The 23353-nt window shown below is 39.2% G+C and overlaps 1 protein-coding gene across 1 annotated transcript in view; it reads right to left on the bottom strand.

The window, feature by feature from the left end:
- Positions 1 to 23353, bottom strand: part of CFAP61 (cilia and flagella associated protein 61) — a 322791-nt gene that overhangs the window by 41893 nt on the left and 257545 nt on the right. The window contains exon 25 of the mRNA XM_060186112.1: positions 20398 to 20603. Within this exon, the coding sequence (XP_060042095.1) occupies positions 20398 to 20603 (206 nt within the window). The remainder of the gene's footprint in view (positions 1 to 20397; positions 20604 to 23353) is intronic.

Below are 23353 nucleotides of genomic sequence, written 5' to 3'. Positions count from 1 at the left end.
GATCGACCTGTCAATGCCCATGTTCAGCGGGGAAGCAATTACAGAAGCTGGACCTTCCACCTTCTGCATCACACAATGACCCTAGGTCCATACTCCCAGAGGGATAAAGAATAGGAAAGCTATCAGGGGAGGGGATGGGATGCAGAGTTCTGGTGGTGGGAATTGTGTGGAATTCTGCCTTTTTATCTTATGGTTTTATCAGTGTTTCCTTTTTATAAATAAATAATTAAAATAATTTTTTTAAGTTTCACAAGAAAGGAATGTGATTAATACTTGTACTGTCAAAATAATGTAACATCACAGTTAACTAAAAATTGCAGTATAAACTATTAGAAGACTTCAGGAAATGAAGAGGTATGCATTTGTGTTTAGAGCAACAAATTCTCATTTACCATAAGAAGTCAAAAGCTATGCTGAAAGTTAACAAAAATTTGTATCACACATACATATATATATAAGCAACAATAATATAATAAATAAATATAAGCATATATAAGCAATCATTTTTATCAATATAATTTTATTTCATTAATCACTTGAAAATTCATGTAGTAGTCTCTGAGTTACTTGGGACTTCTGTCTGTGTGCAGCAAAAATAATCACAACTAAATTTAAACTAATAAAAATTTTGCTCGTCTCCCATGAGCAAAAGCAGAGATCTAGCTGATCTTGGGAAGAGGCTATAGTCAGAAAAGACAAGTCAGATACAAACCAAGGAGTGGCTTATTCCTTTTCTCTGCAGGCAAGGTTCCTAGACCTTGCCCCATGCTCCTCATGTGCATATGCTATATGTCCCAAAGCCACAAGGGCTAACCAGTTGCATTTCTGTCCCAAATCCATTTTTTATTTATTTCACAAGAGAAATAAGGGAGGGAGAGGTGGAAGGAGAGAGTGAGAAAGAGGATGACGATAAAGAGAAGGATGATGATGAGGGGGAGGGGTGGGGAAGGGAGGGGAGAGGAGAGGAGAAGAGAGGAGAGGAAAGGAGAGGAGAGGAGAGGCTTTCAGACTATATCACTCTGGCCTATGCAATTTTGCAGATTAAATTCAGGACCACATGCTTACAAGTTCCAACTTCTACTACTGTGCTTAGTTCTACTACCTCCTGGGACTGCCCAAACTTGCATTTTCTGTAGAAAGAGTGATGAACGTGGTTTGGTGTGGCAGTTTCAACCTATGACTGCAAACTGTATAGTACTCAACATATATATATATATATATATATATATATATATATCCCATGTATCTGGGAAAGCTCTTGATGGCTTTGACCAGTAGAGTACAGCAGATGTGAGGGTGTGTGATTTCTGAGATTGAGTTATATAAGCTTCCTGCATGGTTTCTGGAATATTACAGGACATTATCCAAGAACAGAAGTGGAAGGAGGAGCTGAAGCTATTAGGGGAACTAGTAAGGTTGGCAGGGCTTGTCTCAGGGTTGGGATATGATCATCCTGGTCTGAATGGATAGTGCACGTCAGAAGAGCCAAACCAAGCTTGTGATGTCCAAGGAACTTTTCAGTGTGGTACTGTGGCAGAGGGAAGTCTCATTTCTCTGAATACAGAGTGTATGACCTAGGACTTCCCTTGATTTCTGTCCATTCTGACTGAGGCTGGTTAGAAAGAAGGAAAGCAACATACAGGGAGGGACCCACTGAATTCTGATGGGATTTCAAATCCTGGCTGCAGAAAGCTCTGGCAACAGTGCCTACCACCCCTCCCTTGATGCTCTTCTGTTTTCTGCACATTATAGTCTCTTCTGGGATTTTACATAGCTAAAGAAGAGCTTCTGTCACTTGCAGACAGAGAGGCTCCTGACTAATGGTACCACCAGGAAGAGTTTCAGCAAATCTTTCTTTTAACTTTTTATCAGGCAACAACTTAAAAAAATTTAAATTACTAATATTAAATAGGCTTCTTCTACTTCAGATATTTAGGCTGGTATGGATGAAAATACTGCAATTAGGTCTAGGTTAGTACTTGGGTCCAGTACATAACTGGAAAAAATCAGAGTGGTGTCTTATATTAACTCCTTGCTGGGACCCCCACAACCTTGCAGGTTGCACTTGGAACTGCACTTGTAGCTCTGTCCTGAGGGCAATTACGGGCCCAGTGAATGCCCTTCTGGGTATACTGTAAAGGGTTTGATTCAGAGGCCTTACGATCACAGAAGATCACTGGTAGCAAGTCTGTGTTAATATCTTGAATGAGTTCTAGCTTTGTTCAATTATCACGTGCAGAAAGCCTACTGCTTGCAGGCACTGCTTGTCAGCTGGGGCTGAGTGGCTGAGAACTAATCATTAAGACTGCTACGGAGCAGAGAAGCCACTTCCCAGCAGCCTTGCGGCCTCCAGCATAGTGTATATTTTCCTATTTCACTTGGATTTAGTCCTAATGATTGAACTATAGATTATTAATGCTGTGAGCTTCTGGGATCCTGGCGTGGCTGCGCTGGGCTCTATTCTGCCCTTGGAGCCTGTAGCACGTTTCCTGGCCTGGCAGGCAGTGCTCCGGCAGCTGTTGGAGCTGCTGGGGCCAAGTGAGTAACGTGGACTCCAGACAGTGGCTTTTATTAGCAACTGTGGGGGCATTGTTGGTGGCATTTGGTGTTCTCTTCTCCCTAAATTACCAGGTAAAGTGAATATTAAGTCACAAAACCCACCTCTGACTCTGGTGGGTGGATGACTAAAAGGTCTTCAGAGTGAAGGAAAACTGGTCAAGACCTTGCTGGTTCTTCACCATCTGTCATTTTGCAAAACTGTCCTGGCTAGGAACAGAGCAGCACATAGGGGAAGTGTAGTATGACCCCAAGACTGGGACTTCCAGCCCTCCTGGGAACAGGAGGGCAGTGCAGAGCCCATCTGTGAAATATATTCTCTGGGATAGGCTCAGAGATGAACATTCCCTAAACATCATCTCAGTCTTTAGTCTCAGGGCTGGGACAAGGTGTACTAATAAATCTGAGTGGAGAGGAGCACTCTAGGAGCCAGGGCACACTGTGATTTGCACAATCGTTTCTTTCCTGGATACTGAAAGCAAAGCTTAGAGGAAGTGAATGAATTGCCTCAGTTTATTAGGCAATAGTTTCAGTATGGTTCCTGAGAAATGGTCCCTCCTTTCCACACTTACCATAAGAGAAAGCAGCAGGATAATGGGAAGTCTAAGGCTGGAGTGTCAGATGCAGAACTAACTGAATGCAGGTTATTCCCAAGCTGGTGGAATGGAAGCATCCAGGTAATACTGTGTATTACTTGATTGCATGGCAGCCTAGGGAGTTTTGAGGAGAAAAAGCAGTACTAAACTTTGGACACAGTTCTGTCTTAGTCTGCTAGGACAGCCATAACAAAATATCATAGACTCCGTGATATTTAAGAGAAATTTACGTATGGTTTGAAAAGCTGGAAGTTCAAGATTAGCCTTTGGTGGGGACTCGGCTATAACAGACAACTGTTCACTCATTGTGTCCTTAACAGAGAAGAAAGAGACTTCCCTCTCCCATTTCCACTTATAAGGTCCAGACCCTACCAGTTCAGGGAAGCACCTTTAAGACCTGATTTAAACTCATTCAATTTTATTTACCTCCTAAAGACCCAATCCCCACATTCAGTCACAATAGGGATTAAGGGTTTGATATATGAATTCTGGGAATGAGGCTGAATTCAGTGCACAGCACTGGGGTCCTAGTGAGGCTATCTGTTGAGAGAGAAGAAGTCAGTAGGAAAGTTAAAACAGGCAAAAGGGGGGCAAATCAGTCAGAGATGTTGGCTGAGGTTGGAAGAACAGTTTATATAATTTGGAAAGATATTATGCTATCTATTAAGCTGAAGAAATTATGTAATATATAATAATGTTATGAAATTAAAAAAAATAAAGAACTTTAAAGATGTTGCTCTACTGACATTTTATTTGCATTATCTCTATAGAGAAATCTTCTGATATATATATACATATGTATCTTCTGCATATGTATATATATTTCTGATATATATATGTGTGTGCATGTAAATATGTATTTATATTTTAACAAAAAGCAAAGTCATGCAGTAAAGAAAAGAAGATACTTAAGTAATTATTGATGGAACTTCTAGAATTTCTTGTAACTGAATTTAGAGTGAAATTTTTCTTATATCAGGGGCCAGGTGGTGGCACACCTGGTTGAATATGTGTTACACTGAACAAGGACCCAGGTTCGAATCCCCAGTCTCCACCTGCAGGGAGAAAGCTTTACAAATGGTGAAGCAGTGTTGCAGGTGTCTCTCTGTCTCTTTTCCTTTCCTTTCCTTTCCTTTCCTTTCCTTTCCTTTCCTTTCCTTTCCTTTCCTTTCCTTTCCTTTCCTTTCCTTTCCTTTCCTTTCCATTCCTTTCATTTCCTTTCCTTTCTTTTCTCTTCCTTTCTTCTACCAGAGCACTGCTCAACTCTCGCTTATGGTGGTACAGGGAATTGAACCAAGGACTTTAGAGCCTCAGGCATGAGAGTCTCTTTGCATAACCATTATGCTATTCTACCCCTGTCTATTTTCCTTTCTATCTCCCCCTCCTTACCTCTCATTTTCTGACTGTCTCTATCTAGTAAGTAAAGATAATAAAAAAGAAAAGACTTTTGTATCTCACAGTTCTGGAAAATAAATTAAAGGCAAATTGTTTTTAGAGTTAGGAAGATTCTTATGGCATCATCATCAAGGCTCAGTTGAATATTTAACTGAGAGAAGGTATTCACACATCACATGTCTGATAAGATACTGGTATCAAAACTTTCTAAAGAAATCATACAGTTAAATGACAAAAAAGCACCCCAATAAAGAAGTAGGTATAAGATCTGAATAGTTACTCAAAGAAGGCACACAAATGGCCTACAGACATAAAACTAATGTCCCACATCACTTATTATTAGAGAAATGTATATTAATAATAAAATAATAATAATAAAACCACAGGGAAATGCTACCTCACCCCTGTGAGAATGGCCTATATCAAAAAGAAAGGAAATGGCAAGTGTTGGTAAAGATGTAGAGAAAGTGGTCTGGGAGGTGGTGCAGTGAATAAAGTATTCAAGCATGAGGTCCCTAGTTCAGTCCCCAGCAGCACATGTACCAGAGTGATGTCTGGTTCCTTTTCTCTCCTATCTTTCTCATTAATAAATGAATAATTCTTTAAAAAAAAAGATGTGGAGAAAAAGGAATTCTGGTGTACTGTTGATGGGAATGCAAACTGGTGTAGACCATACTGAAAATAGTATGGAGAATCCTTAAGCATATAAAAATGGAAATACGTCATTATTGCCTTTCTTCTCTGTAAATAATATGGCTGTTTTCTCTGCCTTTACAATTTGATTATCATATGATTTGGTGTTATTTTTTCATGCTTGTGACTCACTGAGCCACTGGTTATTTTCCCCATCTACTTATCTATCTATCTATCTATCTATCTATCTATCTATCTATATATCTATCTATCTATCTATCATCTATCTATTTATCTTGCCACCAGGGTTATTGCTGGGGCTGGGTACCTGCACAATGAATCCATGGGCTCCTGGGGGCCATTCCCACCCCCTTTATTTGATAGGACAAAGAGAAATTGAGAGGGTAAGGGGAGAGAGACAGAGACACACATGTAGTACTTGCCTTACTGCTCAAGAAGCTTCCTCCCTGCAGATGGGGGGGATAGGGGCTCAAACATAGGCCTTTGTGCATGGTAATGTGTGCCCTTCACCAGGTGTGCCACTGCCTGGCCTCTGATTTTTTTGGGCCTAAGTTTTATGTTCTATTGCTCATTAATACTCTGATATTGCTTCAGTTGTGTATGTGTGTGTGTTCATTAGCTCAATTTTATCTTTTTCATAATCTTTTTTTCATTTTTATTTGTGTTTAATAGTGGGTTACAAGATTGTAAGATTGCACGTATAGTTCACATGGCACCCGCATGTCTGCTTGTGCTTTGAGTTTCTATTACTGTGGCTTTTAAAAATATTTACTTACTAATTTTTTGTTGTTTTTTTTTTAATCTTTGTTTATTGGATAGAGACAGCCAGAAACTGAGAGGGAAGGGGATAATGGAGAAGGAGAGAGACGAGAGACATCTGCAGCACTGGTTCACCAATCACAAAGCTTTCCCCCCACAGGTGAGGACAGGGGGCTTAAACCCAGGTCCTCTCACTTTATAACATGTGCGCTCAACCAGGTGCGGCCCCTTACCTATTTATTTTTATGAGAGAGAAAGAGAGAGAGAGAGAGAGAGAGAGAGAGAGAGAGAGAAAGAGAGACACCAGGCCAAATCACTGCTCTGGTGTATGGTGTTGCAGGGATTGAAAAGGGACCTTGGGACCTCAGGTGGACAAATACAATGTTCTGACACACTGCACTATTTCCCAGATCTTAGTTATTATGTATTCAAGTTCATTTTTTTTTTCATCAGTAAGACCTAGTCTTCCACCGAGTTATGCATGGATAGATGTATGTATGTATGCATGCATGTAAAGATGGGTGGGAATACACTAATCCTATCCAGTGTCAATTTTCATCTCAGACATTGTACTTTTCATCTTTCAGAAGTTTGATTTGGGCTTTTCCCATATGTTCTACACCTCTACATAACTTTTTGTAATGTATAAACATTTAAAAATTTTTTACTAGTGTTTTAATATTGGTTTAAAAATTATAAGATAACAGGAGTGTAATTCCACACCTTTCCCACCACCAGAGTTCTGTGCTCCCATTCTCTCCATAGGAAACTGCACTAGTTCTCCCAAGGTCACAGATATGGGTTGACTATTATTACTATAATTACCTATCTATACTTATATATATTTGCCCATTTTTTTCCTATGGCCCTGCCTTCTCTTGCTTTCTAAGCCATACCTACTACTTCTGAGTGCCCCTCACTTTTTTTTTTTATCCTCTTCTCTCTTTGGATCCTATGTCTATATAACTATATCTCTAATGGAATTGGAGTTCAAAGCCCTTTGGTCAACTTCCTCTAACATTTACCCCTCTGGAAGCATGGACCCAAATTCTTTATGGGGTGCAAAAGGTAAAAGGTCTGGCTTCTGTAATTGCTTTGCCACTGGACATAAATAGTTTTTATATACTTGTCTGATAATACTAGCATCTGTATCAGATGTTCTTGGTTGGCTTTGATCAACTTGTTTTTTTGTGTTTGTATGCTTGCCACTCAAGGGAGACCTTAGAGTGTACTCTACCCACTGCTCTCTTAATCTTAAAGCTCTCTAGGCTGGCTGGTAGAAAGAATACCTTCTGTATGAGCACTGGGCACTGTCACCTCTAATTATCTTGAGTATTTTATCCCTTGTCCATAGTAGTTCTCTTATCCACAAGTGCTGATCAGTACCTGTCTGAATGTTCAAGGGGGGGTCTCTTAGATCCTCCTTCTCTGAGTTCTTTCAAGTATTCTATCTTAAGATCTCACTGGTTTGACTTCCCCCAGACTCACAGGTTCAATCCTTAGTGAACTTTCTAGGTTCCATTCCCTTTACCATGTCCAAGGAATTCTGTCAAAGTAGGAAGCTGGGTCAACTGCAAATTCATTATTTTAGAGAAGCAAGATTATATCAATATCTCAAGTATACATTAATTTATAAAGACTTTTTTACAACAGATAAAATATCACTCAAACACAAGTGCACTCTATAAAGGATAGCCACTGCATATGGAAACACACAGATCCCCTGTTCCTGTATAGAAGGAATTATACTGTGAGATAGGTGACTTGGTCTAGTGCCAACAGTGCCCCATCCTGGCTGCAGCCCAAGGGAAGTCCTACCAATTAGGTTTTCTTATTTGTGAGATGAGTATTCTGAGCTACAACTGAGGTTCCTCTGTATAGTTAGATTCAAATAAAGGTAAGTTGACCTACCCATGAATCTGCTGCAAGTGCTTATTGTAGGACTAAACAGCAGTTACGCTTTTCAATTCTTCTAATTTCATACAGTTAAATAACTAAAATATTTATCAGGTAGAGGTATGAAGTCTGGGTTTGTATTCTATCTAGTTTTAAAACTTTTTTTCTACAACAAATATGCACTGCTTTTATAATGAAAATCATTTAAAACTAAACAAATATGTACAAATTAGCCCTCAAAAATGAAACATAGAATGATCCAGGCTCAGGAGAAAATGAATGAGAATGTTGTATGTGTGATATTTCCATGCTGACCAGCTGGCTTTAAAACATCTTTGAAATCACTGCTTTGCCGTGAAAAATTTAGGTAGGGAGGCCAGTTTCTTATCATAGTTCAACAGAGTGAAAACTTGACTTCTAAATTGAATTTATTTTAACAATTTCAACAACACTAGAATAAATAAGTTGTTTTCTGGAGCTTGATAAAGAGGTATTTATATTAAAGCAGTTTAATGGCCTTGTAGATAACCTATGAGCATCATTAAATAATTATTTTAAATTTATAAATAATAACTTTCAGCTACATGCTACCAGATAAGGAAAAAGAAAATCTATAAAAGACTTTAACTCATAGCAAAAGTTTGAAAAAGCAAGTGGTATTATAAAGATGCTCTAAGGAATTGAAACCAGCACTAACCACACCAATCAGATCTGAACCTCAATTAAAGACACCGGGTTCTGACAATGGGGCAGGATGTCAGAAATCAAGGTTTTCTGTATAACTAGTGAGGAAGCAACAGGCTGTTTGAGGTTCAACCAGTTGAATGGTACATAACCATAAGTAGACAGGAAATTTCTTACTTAGTGATATAGAATCTTTACTTCAGTTAGCAAAGTCTACTGTTACTATTCCTGGTTTGCTTAAAGTATAACTGAATGTCCCAGAAGATTTGCCTGTTTTGCCTCTTCTCCAAGCCATCCTTCTTCCCTAAGTATCCACTTTTGGCATATTATCTATGAAGTATTTTCCCTTTTGGTTGACTTCACAAAAGCAGGCACAGAATAGAAGTCACTTCTTTCCCACCCATTGGGTCTCCACTGAGTACCCCTATCTGTTAGGACATCTTCACACCAATGACTCAGAATTGAATGGCGCTGGGGACTGGCAGCTTAGGAGTCAAATAAGTGCTAAGTGGAATAAATAAAGTAATGATGGATAACTACTGCATGGCTTCACTCACATGTGGAATATAGATAATAAACCAAAGAAACCTGCAAAAAAAGTAGTAACCAAACTGCCTCATAGACTTGGTGAGAACTGTGGTGATTATGGAGTGGTGGGGAGGCACAGAACTTTGGTGGTGGGTACAGTGATTCACACATATACATAGATGGGTGTGAAACTATATCTCTGAAATCTTGCAGTTTTGTAAGTCAGTGAGCATTACTAATTACCATTACTAATTACCAATTACATAGGTGTGTCCAGCAACAGATGAGTGGCTGAGCAAGTTGTGATATATATACACAATGGAATACTACTCAGCTATTTCACCACTTTCAACCCATTTTGGATGGAGCTTGAAGAAATCACGTTAAGTGAAATAAGTCAGAAACAGAAAGATGAATATGGGATGATCTCACTGACAGGAAGAAGTTGAAAAACAAGATCAGAAAAGAACACTAAGCAGAACCTGGACTGGAGTTGGTGTATTGCACTAAAGTAAAAGACTCTGGGATGAGTGGGGGTGGAGTACAGGTCCTGGAAAAGATTGACAGAGGACCTAGTGGGGGTTGTATTATTATGTGGAAAACTGAGAAATGTTACGCATCTACAAACTATTATATTTACTGTTGAATATAAAACATTAATCCCCCAATAAAGGAAAGAAATTAAAGAGGTAATTATGCCTGCTTGGAAGAGGTTAGAGGGACTGTGAGAGTTTACACTGAACAAGGTAGATAGATATATGCTGGGGAAAGTAATCAGTTCATAAATATAAGTTCTCACCCCCTTGCCCCAATCTAGATTATATTAACTAGTAATCAATTTATTTGCTTATTCTATTTTGAAATTCTTTTACATTAATGCCCATCACTAACCTTCCCTGGGATATGAGAAATTGGAATATACAGTCATATTTCAAGAAAATTTTGTTAAGTCTGGGAAAAAAATGAGCATTTAGGACATCACATCTATACAATCCCATTACTCTTGGTGGATAGTGCCATCGGGCAACATCCTCAAGATAAAAAAAAGGGAGTCTTACTAGCACAAAAGAGACTGAAGTACTGAAAATAGGCCTTACATTCCTGATGTCTCCAAAATCATGAAATATTTTGATCTAGATCTTTCTTGTCAATGCAATACAATATATGCAACTATATTTTCATGAAAAATGAAGTGAATTATTGGAACACACTGGATAATAAGAGAGCAAAGATCAAGTTCGTAGTTTATTATAAAGCTTTTGACATTCACCCCTGACTAAGTGAGTGGTTGTATTTGTTTTCCCACATTATCATCTTTGGCATTAATATCCTCTGGGACATATGCTGGCTATAATTTCAAGATAGTTCCAAGTAATCTTGCCTTTCATCCCAGAAAAGGTTAATTCCACACAAATGTCAAAGTGGGAAGAAGGACGTAGGTGACATATACTAAGAAAAACAAAAAGCCTGTTAGTCTTTTAATCAGAATAATATTACAAATGGTAGTGGGCACATGTGTCAAATAGAATTGGTTTATAATTTCAGTTCCAGGTCTGGTCATCTCAGTAATAAGGAACATTCAAAAATGTGCTGACAGCCTCACAGACTGTGCGATCCTGTGAGAAGCATTAATGAGCCAGACACCACCTAATGGGGCATGGAGGCTAGGGAATGATCAGTGAGAGGCCCTAGAGTAAGTGTGAGCAAGTCCAACCTAAATCGCCTTTCATGAAGTAGAGACTAATTAAATAACTGTAAAGCAGAATGGAAAATGGATTTTAATCACTGTGCATCATTTGAAAAAGAATTCTTTATGAGGTTATCAAACAGAATTGGCAAGATCTGAAATCAGATATGCAGAAACACGCTATGGAATCTACCAAAAAAAGCAGGTCAGTTACTTAGGAAATGACTGTAATGGAAACTTGTATCTTGGGAGAATTAGTACCTAACAACTTTAAGATATGAACAACAATAAGAGAAGTTGGACTGGCAGTCATATTTCAAGAAGATTTTGCTAAGTCTGGAAAAATGAGCATTTAGAACTTAACGTGTGATTTTACGACCAAAGCATAAGGCCACTGAATGTGGAAGAAGAGAAAAACATTTAAGTCATGATTAAATGACTCCAATTGGACTCTAATGACCCCAATTGGAGTCCAATAAGTGAATTAGGAGACAATCTGAGCTGGCAGCATCCTGCTTTGCAGTTCCAAAGACAGAGATAGTATAAGGCAGTTTTCCTAAGGGAATAACTTCTAGAGCTTCACAGTTCAAAAAGGTAATGGCAGCTTTTTAAAGGGGCTGCTCAAATTCCATTTAGAATATTGTGCTCAGCAGCACTTTACCCACTAAAAATAGGCCAGTTGAGTGTTTAGGAAAGTGTGGAGGAGGATGGCAGTGCTCACAGAAGAGGAGGGCCATACAAGGGCAGTCTTTGAGAGCCAAGTATGTTAAGATGTGAAAAGAGGTGATTTAATCAAGGTTGATGAGTATCTGATGGGTTCATACAAAGAAGCTAGGGCAAAACCTATTCGAGTTGTGAGAATAAAGGATGGTACAGATTGTTAATTAAGGCTAATGGAGAGGAGAGGGTTCAGTAGGCAAGACTTCTATCTTTAACAGGGCCATGGGCAAGTGGGGTAAATGAATAGAAGGTAGACTGAAGAAAGCAGAGAATCTATGACATGCCTTGTAAAAGCCTGTGACCAGGACTTCTGAGCCTCTCCTCTCTACTTTCCATCCCCAGTGTCCATTCTTTCAACTTCTCAGCCCCCCTTGTGGAAGGTACTTCTGCCTTAGTGTCTGTCCTGAGGGAGAAGCAGTCCTTGAAGGAAGGGAGGAGTCGTCGCTCATTACAACATGGCAAAGAAGCTGGATGGTGGGAGATTGTGAAACAGATGTGCACTGTAGGGCACAAATACTTTTTTACTTTTCTTTATTAGTGATTTAACAATGGTTTACAAAACTACAAGATTTTAGGGGTATTTTTACATCTATATATACTTGTGTGTAATGCACCATGCCCAGGACACAAGTCCTATGCCACTCCTTTCCCCCGATACTCACCATAGTTTTCACCATCTTTTTTTTTTTTAATTTCTTTATTGGGGAATTAATGTTTTACATTCGACAGTAAATACAATAGTTTGTACATGCATAATATTTCCCAGTTTTCCATATAACAATACAACCCCCACTAGGTCCTCTGTCATCCTTCTTGAATCTGTATTCTCCCCACCCACCCATCCCAGAGTCTTTGGTGCAAGACGCCAATTCCAGTTCAGAGTTTTCACCATCTTTAAGCCATAGTTGGCTTATTGTTTATTCTGTAAATTCCTTGGTTTCAGTAGTCCATGTCTCACATGTAAGCAAAACCATCCAGTAATTATCTTTCCAGTACTTATTTCCTTACTTATTTAACATAATCACTTCCAGTTCCATTCATTTTATTGCAAATGATACCAGCTCAAATATATAAATTTCATTGCCAATAGTGTTATCACTGAGGCCTGGTGCTGGCATTATGAATCCACCACTTCTGGTGGCCATTCCCCTCCCCCCACCACACACACACTTTCTTCCTTCCTTTTCTTTCTTTCTTTCTTTCTTTCTTTCTTTCTTTCTTTCTTTCTTTCTTTCTTTCTCTATTTCTCCTTTTGAGATAGGATGGAGAAAAATTCAAAGGGAAAGGGGCGATAAAGAGGCAGAGAGAAAAACATCTACAAACCTACTTCGCTGCTTATGTAGCTACCTCCCAGTAGATGGGGAGCAGGGACTTGAACACAGCTTCTTGTACTTGGTATTGTGTGTGCTCAACCAGTTGTGCCACCACTTGTCCCCTCTTAAGGAGGTTGTGGAAAGAAAATTATAATAACATTTATTATGACCCCTTAAATTATGATTAGCCAAGAATGAAAAATAACTAGAAAGGAACAAACTATTGTCTGTCCAAAATGGTATATCTCTCAATCACTTTTCTCTTGCATGCATGTGCTTGTACATGTGCTGGGTCACAGATGAGATAGAGAGAGAGAGAGAGAGAGAGAGAGAGGATATGTCTGAGTGTGTGTGTGTCTATTCTCTTCACTAATGGTGTGTACTGGCACTCTGAGGTGAAAGCATAAAATAAGTGGCCAACTTCTAGTCACTCAGGGTCCCAGCTGCTCAGCTGCACTGCTGTCCTATCACAGCCATCAGCCTGGGTACCATAGTGACTGACTATTCAGCTGTCACCATGTGTTCCCAAATGGCTCCAAATGATCACCTTGCAAGACCTGTACTTGCTTTTTGGCCCCTGATGGAAGTAGAGAGAGCACTGAGATGTTTTTGAACACAGAGAGGAACTTGACCTTGAGGTCATGCCTGACTTACAGAAGACAGAGTGACTAAGGGTCAGCCCTTCAAGCACAGGCAGAGATGCCCTTAGATACCAGAGATGGAACTGTGCCCAGACTGAAACCAGAGGTGTTGGTTGTTGGTATGCTTCTAAATTCTGCTTCTAAGACCCCTTCTGTTTCATTGGTTTAATAGCCCCTGCTTAACACTGTATTCTATTTACATAACCACTGTTAACTAAGCACCACCCTGCCTCCAGGGCATTGGTTTAATCCTCACTGTTTTACATGCTTTTTCCTTCTCCCCACCCCCTATCCTACCTACATCCTCTTTGGACCTGACTCTTCTGCATCAGGATATATAAGGACAAGATTGTGATTAGAGAGAGCTTAGATTGCGCTGCGTTCCACATGAATAAAGACTGAACTGCGTACCACTCAGCCATGAGTCCCTGGTCATCTCTCTCTCCCGCCCGTGAAGCTAGCCCGACAATTGGTGGTGCTGCACAGGTCAGAGATACAATTGGAAATTAAATCTTGGCCCAAATCAGCTAAACCATTCATCCTTCTGCCTGGGAAGAGCCCAGATGTTTGGAAAGAGCTTTGCTAGTTAATCTAACAACAGAATTTGCACTGGTGTCTGGCAATACTTCTTGACCCTTGGAAAGAATGTGGCTACAGCTGCTATGTCCATGCTAACACGCACACAGGAGGGTTGGTGAGGTGTGGTTTGCTCTCAGCTTGTTGATTTAAAAGGACTTGCATTTTTTAACTTTGTAATAAATACTGGAGTCATGTCTACAAAGATTTGAGAAAAGTAAGCCCACAATTAAGGAATCTGAGGACTCAGGAGATAGTACAGTGACAATATGCTAGATCTACCTGCCTGAGTCTCTGAAGGGCTAGGTTCAATACCCAAAGCCACTATATGACAGAGCCAGAAGTGCTCTGGTTCCTCCTCTCTCATAAAAATAAATATTTTCTGAAAAAGGAATTTTATATTTTATCAAAATAGTCTTTGTAATTTAAAGCAAAATAAAGATATTCTCATACATTAAAAACTTTAGAAGTTAAATACCCTTCTGGAGGAAAATAAAAATTAATCCAGGATAAAAATAAAAATTAATCCATGATAAAAGTGTGAAGGAAGTTAGTTGTAAAAAAAGAGACCTTTGGATATAAGGATATATATATATCCTAAGGAACCCAACACACCCATCCTAAAAGATATGTGTACACATATGTTATTAGCAGCATAATTTATAATAGCCCAAAACCTGGAAGCAACCCAGGTGTCCAACAAAAGATGAGTGGCTGAGCAAGTTGTAGTATATGTACACAATGGAATACTACTCAGCTATAAAAAATGGTGACTTCACTGTTTTCAGCTGATCTTGGATGGACCTTGAAAAATTCATGTTGAGTGAAATAAGTCAGAAACAGAAGGGTGAACATGGGATGATCTCACTCTCAGGCAGAAGTTGAAAAACAAGATCAGAAGAGAAAACACAAGTAGAACCTGAACTGGAATTGGCATATTGCACTGAAGTAAAAGACTCTAGGGTGGGTGGGTGGAGAGAATACAGGTCCAGAAAGGATGACAGAGGACGTAGTGGGGGTTGCATTGTTATATGGGAAACTGGGAAATGTTATGCATGTATAAACTATTGTATTTACTGTCGAATGTAAAACATTAATTCCCCAATAAAGAAATTAAAACAAACAAACAAAGGGCAACAAAAAGGGAAAATAAATAAATTTAAAAAAGAGAGAGAGAGAGACCTTTATCATGGGCCCCTTGGAATATAACTATATAGACTTCCTAGTTTCTTCCAACATAAAGACCCCAAATCTCATCTACTATATTCTTACCTTTAGGTTCCTGATCATTAAACAATTTATTCTGCTTTATATCTTAATGCTTTTCTACCACCATGTTATAGATGCTACCATAATGGCAACCTGACTTCCCTGGGCAGATGTCCTCACTGTGTGTCCTGGAACCCCACCTCACCAGAGCCCTACCCTTCCCTCTAGGGAAAGATAGAAACAGGCTGGGGATATGGGTTGACCTATGTGCAGCAGAGAAGCAATGACAGAAGCCAGACCTCTCACCTTCTGCACCCCATAAAGATCTTTGGTCCATACTCCCAGAAGGATAAAGACTAGGGACTCTTCCAATGGAGGGGAGGATATATGGAAATCTGGTGGTGGGAACTGTATGGAATTGTAACTCTCTTGTCCCACAATCTTGTCAATTATTATTAAATCACAAATAAGTACATAAGTAAAAATAAATAAATCTCTGAAAAAAATTAAAAAAGAAACCTCTTTAATCTAATAAGAGGCACCTAGAAAAAACATCTATGGCAATGGCACACACTACTGAAAACTTTCCTTTAAGGTTAAGATCACTGGGAGGATGTATAATAACTACAGCCCCAGACTTACAAGCATGAGGTCCTGGATTCCTAACATCACATATGATAGAGTGATGCTCTAGTTCTCTCATACATTAATAAATGAATGAATAAATAAATAAATACTTTTTAGAAGGGCTCGAGCAATGTGCCCAGTTAAACACACACATTACTAACCACAAGGGCCCAGGTTCAAACCCCCCCCCCCAGTGCAAACCCCCACCTGCAGGGGGAAGCTTCAAGAATGATAAAGCAGATCTACAGGTGTCTCTTTCCCTCTTGATCTCCCCCTCCTCTTTCAATTTCTATCTTTCTCTCTAATAAATAAATAAATTAAAAAAAATTTAAAGATAAAAAATGAGACAAGTATTTTTCCTTATAATTTATATCTACCTTTTACTGAAAATCTCAACCAGTGTAGTAAGACAAGCAAAACAACAAAACAAAGACTGGAAAAGAAGACACAAAATTGTTTACTGGACTGCCCCCACTCTCTGAAGGGAGGATGAGCCATTCTACTCTGCCACTTGAGAAAGACTGGTTCTGAAATAATAAGCGTTAACCTAGAATGTTGCCAGTTGTGACTATGGACTGTGAGCTCAGTCTGACAGAGACCTGGAGGTTGTACAGGCTCCTGTGCTAAATATGAATAGATATAGGCACCAGGTTAGATCACTGTGGTAAATTGCATTTATATATTTTCTTCACGTTTGTGAGACACACTCTGACCTAATCTTGCCTCCTAGTTCTACTCTCCACTCTGACACCATTTCCCCAGTCCACCTCCATGTTAGCTATCAAGATAGCAACAGGGCAGGGTTATAGATCAATCCGCCAATGCCCATGTCCAGCAGAAAAGAAATTACAGAAGCCAGAACTCTCACCTTCTGCATCAAAAAGAATTTTGGTCCATACTCACACAGGGGTAAACAATAGTGAAATTTCCAAAGGAGAGGATGGGACACAGAGCTCTGGTGGTGGGAACTGTATGGAATTATACCCCATTAGCTTACACTCTTGTGAAAAAATGTTAAATCAGTAATAAATTTTTTTAAAAAACTGTTTACCCAGGGAGAGACACACCTAGAGTGTGTAGGAAAGACATTAGCAAGCAATCCCACCCTCATACCCTGCAGGTACACTAGAAGAGGACACAGAGGCCAAGATGTCTGCAGCCTACATTTGTATCTCCCCTTCCACCTGGTTAAGGCCATAAAATGTAGATGAGTACAAATGTGTGCACCTGGAGGCAATGGCTAAAGTTAATGGCCTCAGGGTCTGTCTCAGTGTGCCCCAACAAACAGTAAAAGTGGGAGGATTGGGAAACTCAGAGGACTTCTCTTTTTTACTCTTAAGGGTTTGCAGGTGTCTATACTTATATCTTTTTCTTTCCTATCCTTGCTTTGCTTCAAAGTTTTTCTTTCTTTTTTTCTCTTTTTGACTGGAGCACTGTTCAGCTCTGGCTTGTGTTGGGGGGTATTGAACTTGAGACTTTGGAGCCTCAGGCATGAAAGTCTTTTGCATAAACATTATGCTATCTATCCCCACCCCTTGCCTTGCTTCAATAAATGCTTATCTTTCTGAAACTGAGGAGTCTGGTGAATTTTCCATGCAGATATATTTATTTAGGATCCTATCAACAGAATTTAAAAGGGACCTCATGTCCTTTGTCCCGTTCCTTTCTACTCCTCTCACAATTGAAGTGTCTGAATGAGAAAGCTTGGAAAGTTGGCAGAAGGCAGGTTGGGAGTATGGATCGACCTGTCAACGCCCATGTTCAGCGGGGAAGCAATTACAGAAGCCAGACCTTGCACCTTCTGCCTTGTATGACCTTGGGTCCATACTTCCAAAGGGTTAAAGAATAGGAAAACTATCAGGGGAGGGGATGGGATACAGAGTTCTGGCAGTGGGAATTGTGTGGAGTTGTGCCCCTCTTATCCTATGGTTTTGTCAGCATGTCCCTTTTATAAATAAAAAAAAATTAAAAAGAAAGTTGGCAGAATTAAAACCATCCAAAGTTAGTGGATTTCTACAGTCTATACAGCAGCAATCAATAAGAAACGGCATTTACAACAGCAAGAAAAAATTGAGTCATACCAAACAAAAATTGTGCAAATGTTAGGGAGAAAATTACAAACCTTTACTGAAAGATGTTAAAGAACATCTAAATACATTGAAGCTTATATTATGTTGTGATATTGGCTTATTGTCTAAAATGTTAACTGTCAATAACTAACCTAGTTTTAATAGTTTTCCTATCAAGTCAGTGAGATTTGTTGAATAGCTGGCTACCTTTATTATATAACAGCTGAAAGAACAATGGATCATAAACATCCAAAACAGTCTAGGAAGACAAATATTTCATGTTGTAATTTATGAATTACGTTGACTGACAACACAAAGTAAAAATATGTATGCCTAAAAATGGAGTAGGTATATTTAAAATAAGAAACCACCACAAGTTTGTACCCAGAGCATATAAATAATGTAATTTAGTAAAAAAATAAAAGGAACATATGTCATAAACAGGTATGTCACACAAACTCTTACAAATAACTCAATTAAAGAGATACTGAACTGTTAACACATCAGGGAAGGGAAGATTCTAGCCACAGGAAGATTCCTTTTCACACCCAGGGAATGACTGAATGTGTGAAGTCTCACAGAACTGAGGCTTGACAGAGCCCCAGGGGTTCTCAGATTCTGCTGGAGGAAGTTCAATACAACTTCCTCTACACAACTCTGGGTAACATTTCAGCATTACCTCGGGTATGAGTGAGAAATTCTTGAGCATTGAGGCACGTTTACCAGGACCATAGCATTGTTTCTAATGGCACCAAATTGGAACAATGTAAACATTAACTACCAGGAAAATAGTTGGATGCATTGTAACACACATGGCAGGGACAGTAAGTGAACCACAACTCCACACAGCAAGTTGATAAACCTCAAAAACAGTGTTAAACTGTGTTGACTTTCAACCACAGAACCCATTCAAAGGTAGGCACAACAAGTTAATATATTACTTAGGAAACCACATATATGTGGCACACTTTAAAACAAGGTTGGCCTGACATCTGTTTTGGTAAATAAAGTTTTATCAGGACATGGCTGTGTCCATTTGTTTATAAATTATCTACAGCTGCTTTTTGCTCTACAATGGCAGAATTTGCTACCTCTAACAGGGGTTATGTGGCTTGCAAAGAAGGAAATATTTACCCTCTTTTCTCTGCTAGCCAAGTTTGCTGATCACTGCTTTACAGGAAAAGTAGGGAATGATTAACCCGAGCTCCAGGATAATGGATACCTCCAATGACAGAGGCGTGTGTGAACAGAGTGGGGTTTCTCACAGCAGGGGAAATGAATTATTTGTTTATATAGGTAAGTATCACGAACATAGATTTATAGTGCTGTGATTCCTTAAAGTGTGCATACATAGTTTATAGGATTTTTTCCCCTTACATGCACTCTACAGTTTAAACACAATATTTAAGGGGGAAGAGAAAATGATTCTGACTCTGGCAGAATCAGATACACAGGACACAACTTCTGCCTTTTCTACATCTGTTATTGGCTTGGTCAGTAATCATCTTGTGTTGCTAGAGGGAAATTTCTTTCTGGACACTGGACTTTCTGCACTACAATTCCACTCTTCCTAGAGATCTATGATAAAAGAGTATCTTAGAATTTAAAGAGATCACTGAATTATAACTCACTGTTGCCATCCTGGATGTGCAGGATTCCCTTAAAAATATATAGAACAAAACACACACACACACACACACACACACACACACACACACACACACACACACACACACACACACACTGCCCCTTGCCTGAGCAGATGCTGTGAGAAAGAAAAAGGCTGGGGTCACAAATAGCCTCTCTTATAGTTGTGGAGTTTCTACCAGGACCAGGTTCTCCCATATCCTGCTCCCTAAAACAACCTCTCAACTTTCTGACCAACTGCTCTCTTGGCAGCTTCATTCTGAAAATGGTTTGAATATCATCTCACCTGGGTCCTTCCATGGTTTGAAGGCCCTGCTTGAATGCAACTGTGTTCCATGTGGCCATGGGATTCTGTGTGGCTCCATCCATAGTTCATGCTCTTTACCACATGATTTCTACTTCTTGGCCAATACAACTGGTCAGTTATTATTTATAATATTAGAAGTATATTTTTGTCTCTCTAACATCTCTCATGGATTTCTGTCTTGCTTTCTGATGCATCACAAAATGTACTGCTCACAGGGGCTGGGTGGAGGAGCACCCACTAGAGCACACACATGCACAGGGATGGGGGGAGCTTCATGAGCGGGGAAGCTGTTCTGCAGGTGTCTCCCACTCTCTTTCCTTCTCTGTCTCCCCACTTCCCTTCGCAATTTTTCCCTGTCTCTAATAAAAAGAAAACAAGAAAAAGTAAAGAAAAAATCATTGCTGGGAGCAGTAGATTCATCTAGCAGGCACTGAGCTTAAAAACAAGCAAAACAACAACAACAAAAGCACTGATCACTCATAAGATATTATATGCTGCACTTCCCCCTGAATAAAATGCAATGTCCAGCTTACCTGTAGAGATCAGTGATTAGGTTTTCATCATAACGGCCACACAGGTTGTTGAGGGCTTGCTCGTGCTGACCAAACAAACGGATATAGTTGGAGGCAGGAAAGGGCTCCTTTGAAAGGCATGTGATAGCTTCTACCATCTTATACTTGTTAATATGTATTCGGAAGTAATTGCCCTCTTTCACGTCACCTGTTACTATTTCCAAACCCTGCAAGGGTGAGAGATGGATTAGAAGAACATTCAGAAATATTTCTAGATTTTGAGAACTTTATCTTAGTAATTTATTTCAAATATCATAAATAGGCTCTATCTTATCACTTGTTGCAAATAACAGTAATGGATATTGACTGAATTGAAAACAAGGTACCAGTGTGTCAGAAACCACATACTTGGATTTAATGACTAAATGTTTCTTAGGACATTTAGACTGCATTGTTTTGCGTTTCTAAATTAGTTGCTAGGTTACAACCAATTCTCCATTATTAAGTATCTCACATAGCTATTACACAAACTGGGCTTATTCTCTTATGTGAAGTGTTTCAAGACTATAAGTTTTCTTAGTTTTTTTATAGCACTGCTTTGAGAAAAGCCTAATTAAAAGTGACTGGAAAGAACTGCAGTTTTGTTTTTGTTTTTAAATTGAGATTTGGCTGGGAAATACAGCATATGCCTTTAGTGTATATGGCTCCTAGGTTCCATCCTCAGTATCACATAAAAAAATGAAAAAGAACTGCAGTCATTTTTAAGTTTACCTAAACAAAAGAAATAAGGGAAAGGTGAGTCCTAAACAAATAAGAGAAAGGTGAGGCCCTGGTGTCAAAGCTTTTTTTTCTTATTTTGAGTGGGTGGATGGGTGGGGGTTGGCAGTCCCAGCTGTTTGGTAGCATCTGGTCCCAGCAAAGTTTATGGGGATTGCATATTCTTAAGGCTACTTTCTATTGTGCAAATTGTCAAAGGTGTGAATCTGTAACTTTATTACCTCTTAGAAATAGGACTAACAGTGCCACGTGAACCCACAGTGGCAGTTCTGTTCCATATCATGATTACATTTTCTATTCCAGTCCCTAATCTACTCCTGTTCTAACCAGAGTTATATTCTTTTATGGGCTCAGGAAGTTATATTGGAACCCACAGTGGACAAACATGTGTTGTGTTGGTGACGGCTGGGCCTGCACTTTGCCCTTAGATTCTAATGTAGTGCACAGTAACTCTCAATAAATCTTTGCTAAGTGCATACAGATTTAAGCTTTTACTCTCAACTTGAATATGGCCTTTAGAGATCCAAGGCAAGTTGGATATACTTATCTCAGACATTTACTCAGTCCTAGAGACATCCTCTGGGAACTGTGTCTAAACAAGGACTCATGTTTTAACTAAATTTTGAAACCAATTGAAGCAACTGGTGAGTGTTTGGGCATTGTATGGAAAAGCTCTGAGGAGAAGTCACCCAAATAGTAAAGGCAGAAGGTGAATTCCAGGTAAATCCTGGGTCACTTCCAAGTATGTGTGAATAATTGGGTATTTGGGGGAAGAGAACAAATACATGAGGTGGGACCCTGCCACTCAAGGAAGACTGGTCCTGATATGAGTGCAGCCTAGAATGTTCCTAGCTCTGGCTATAAACTGAGAGCTCAGCATGACAGGGACTCAGGTTGCGCAGTCTCCTATGCTAACTATAAATAAATTTGGTACCTGTGTCAGGTGGAAGGGGTAAACAGTTAATTTTATTCATAGATTTTCATCAGGATTGGGAGCTATTCTATACCTTAATTTAACTTTCTAGCTCTTACCTCAACTCTGACTCCATCTTCTCAAACTCAAGCAAAAACTATGATATTTATAGACCCCTAGAAACATATCTAAAATAGACTTCCACACTTCCTTCCGTAATATCCCTATTCTCATTTACTCTATTCCTACTTTTTTTGGTTTCAGTTCATTAATCATTTTTGTCCTGCTTTGTATCTTACCAACTTTCAGCCACCAAGTCAGGATCCTGACTTCCCTGGGAAGACAACCTCACCAATGTGTCCTGGAACCTCACCTCTCCACAGCCCTACCCAACTACGTAAAGATAGAAATAGGTTGGGGTATGGATCAATCTGCCAATGCCCATTCCAAGTGGAGAAGCAATTACAGAAACCAGAACTACCTTGCACCCCCTAAAAGAAATTTGATCTATACTCCCAGTGGGAGAGAAATGAAAAGGGGTAGATAACCAGAGTGCTCTGAACTCCACTCCACCAGGACCCAGGTAGAGAAGAGGAAAAGGAGAGGATGTTTGGATGTAGTAATAGGTTTATGTGTGATTTGGAAAGGAAATGAAGATGAGACCATAGGAAAAAGAAAAGGACAAATATATACAAATACAGACAGATAGTTTAGAAATACCAGTTAACCCATATCAGCAACCTTAGGAGAACTGCTGTAGTAGAAGGAATGGGGATACAGAACTCTGGTGGTGAGAACAGTGCTATCTTGTAATTTTTAAAATCAATATTAAATCACTAATAAAATTAAAATGAAAAAATAAATAAATGGGGTGGGAGTGGGGTGGGGGAAGATAGCATGTCACAGATAAAAACCTGCCTCTAGAGAAATGTATTTTGAAAAAAAAAAACACTTAAAGGTAATGGATTACTAACAAAAGAACAGTGTATCCACAAAACTGCATGTAATACATACAGTGCAAATTACGTTATGTTTCATAGCAGGGAAATATATTCATAGTACATTTTATACTATAGAAGTATATTATAAAATTTGTACTGGTAGGGCCAGGGAGATAGTAGAGCAGTTTACACAACAGACTTTCATGCTGGAGACACAGAGGTCTCAAGCTCAACCCCTGGAACCACTATAAACCAGAATTGAACAGCACTATGGTACTTTATAGTTGGCACAATATCATTCTATTTTGATAGAAATATACAGTATCATTCTATTTTTTGTGGCAAT

The sequence above is a fragment of the Erinaceus europaeus genome, chromosome 1 (genome assembly GCF_950295315.1).
Source record: "Erinaceus europaeus chromosome 1, mEriEur2.1, whole genome shotgun sequence".
NCBI lineage: Eukaryota > Metazoa > Chordata > Mammalia > Eulipotyphla > Erinaceidae > Erinaceus > Erinaceus europaeus.
This window is presented reverse-complemented; position numbering and strand designations above follow the sequence as displayed.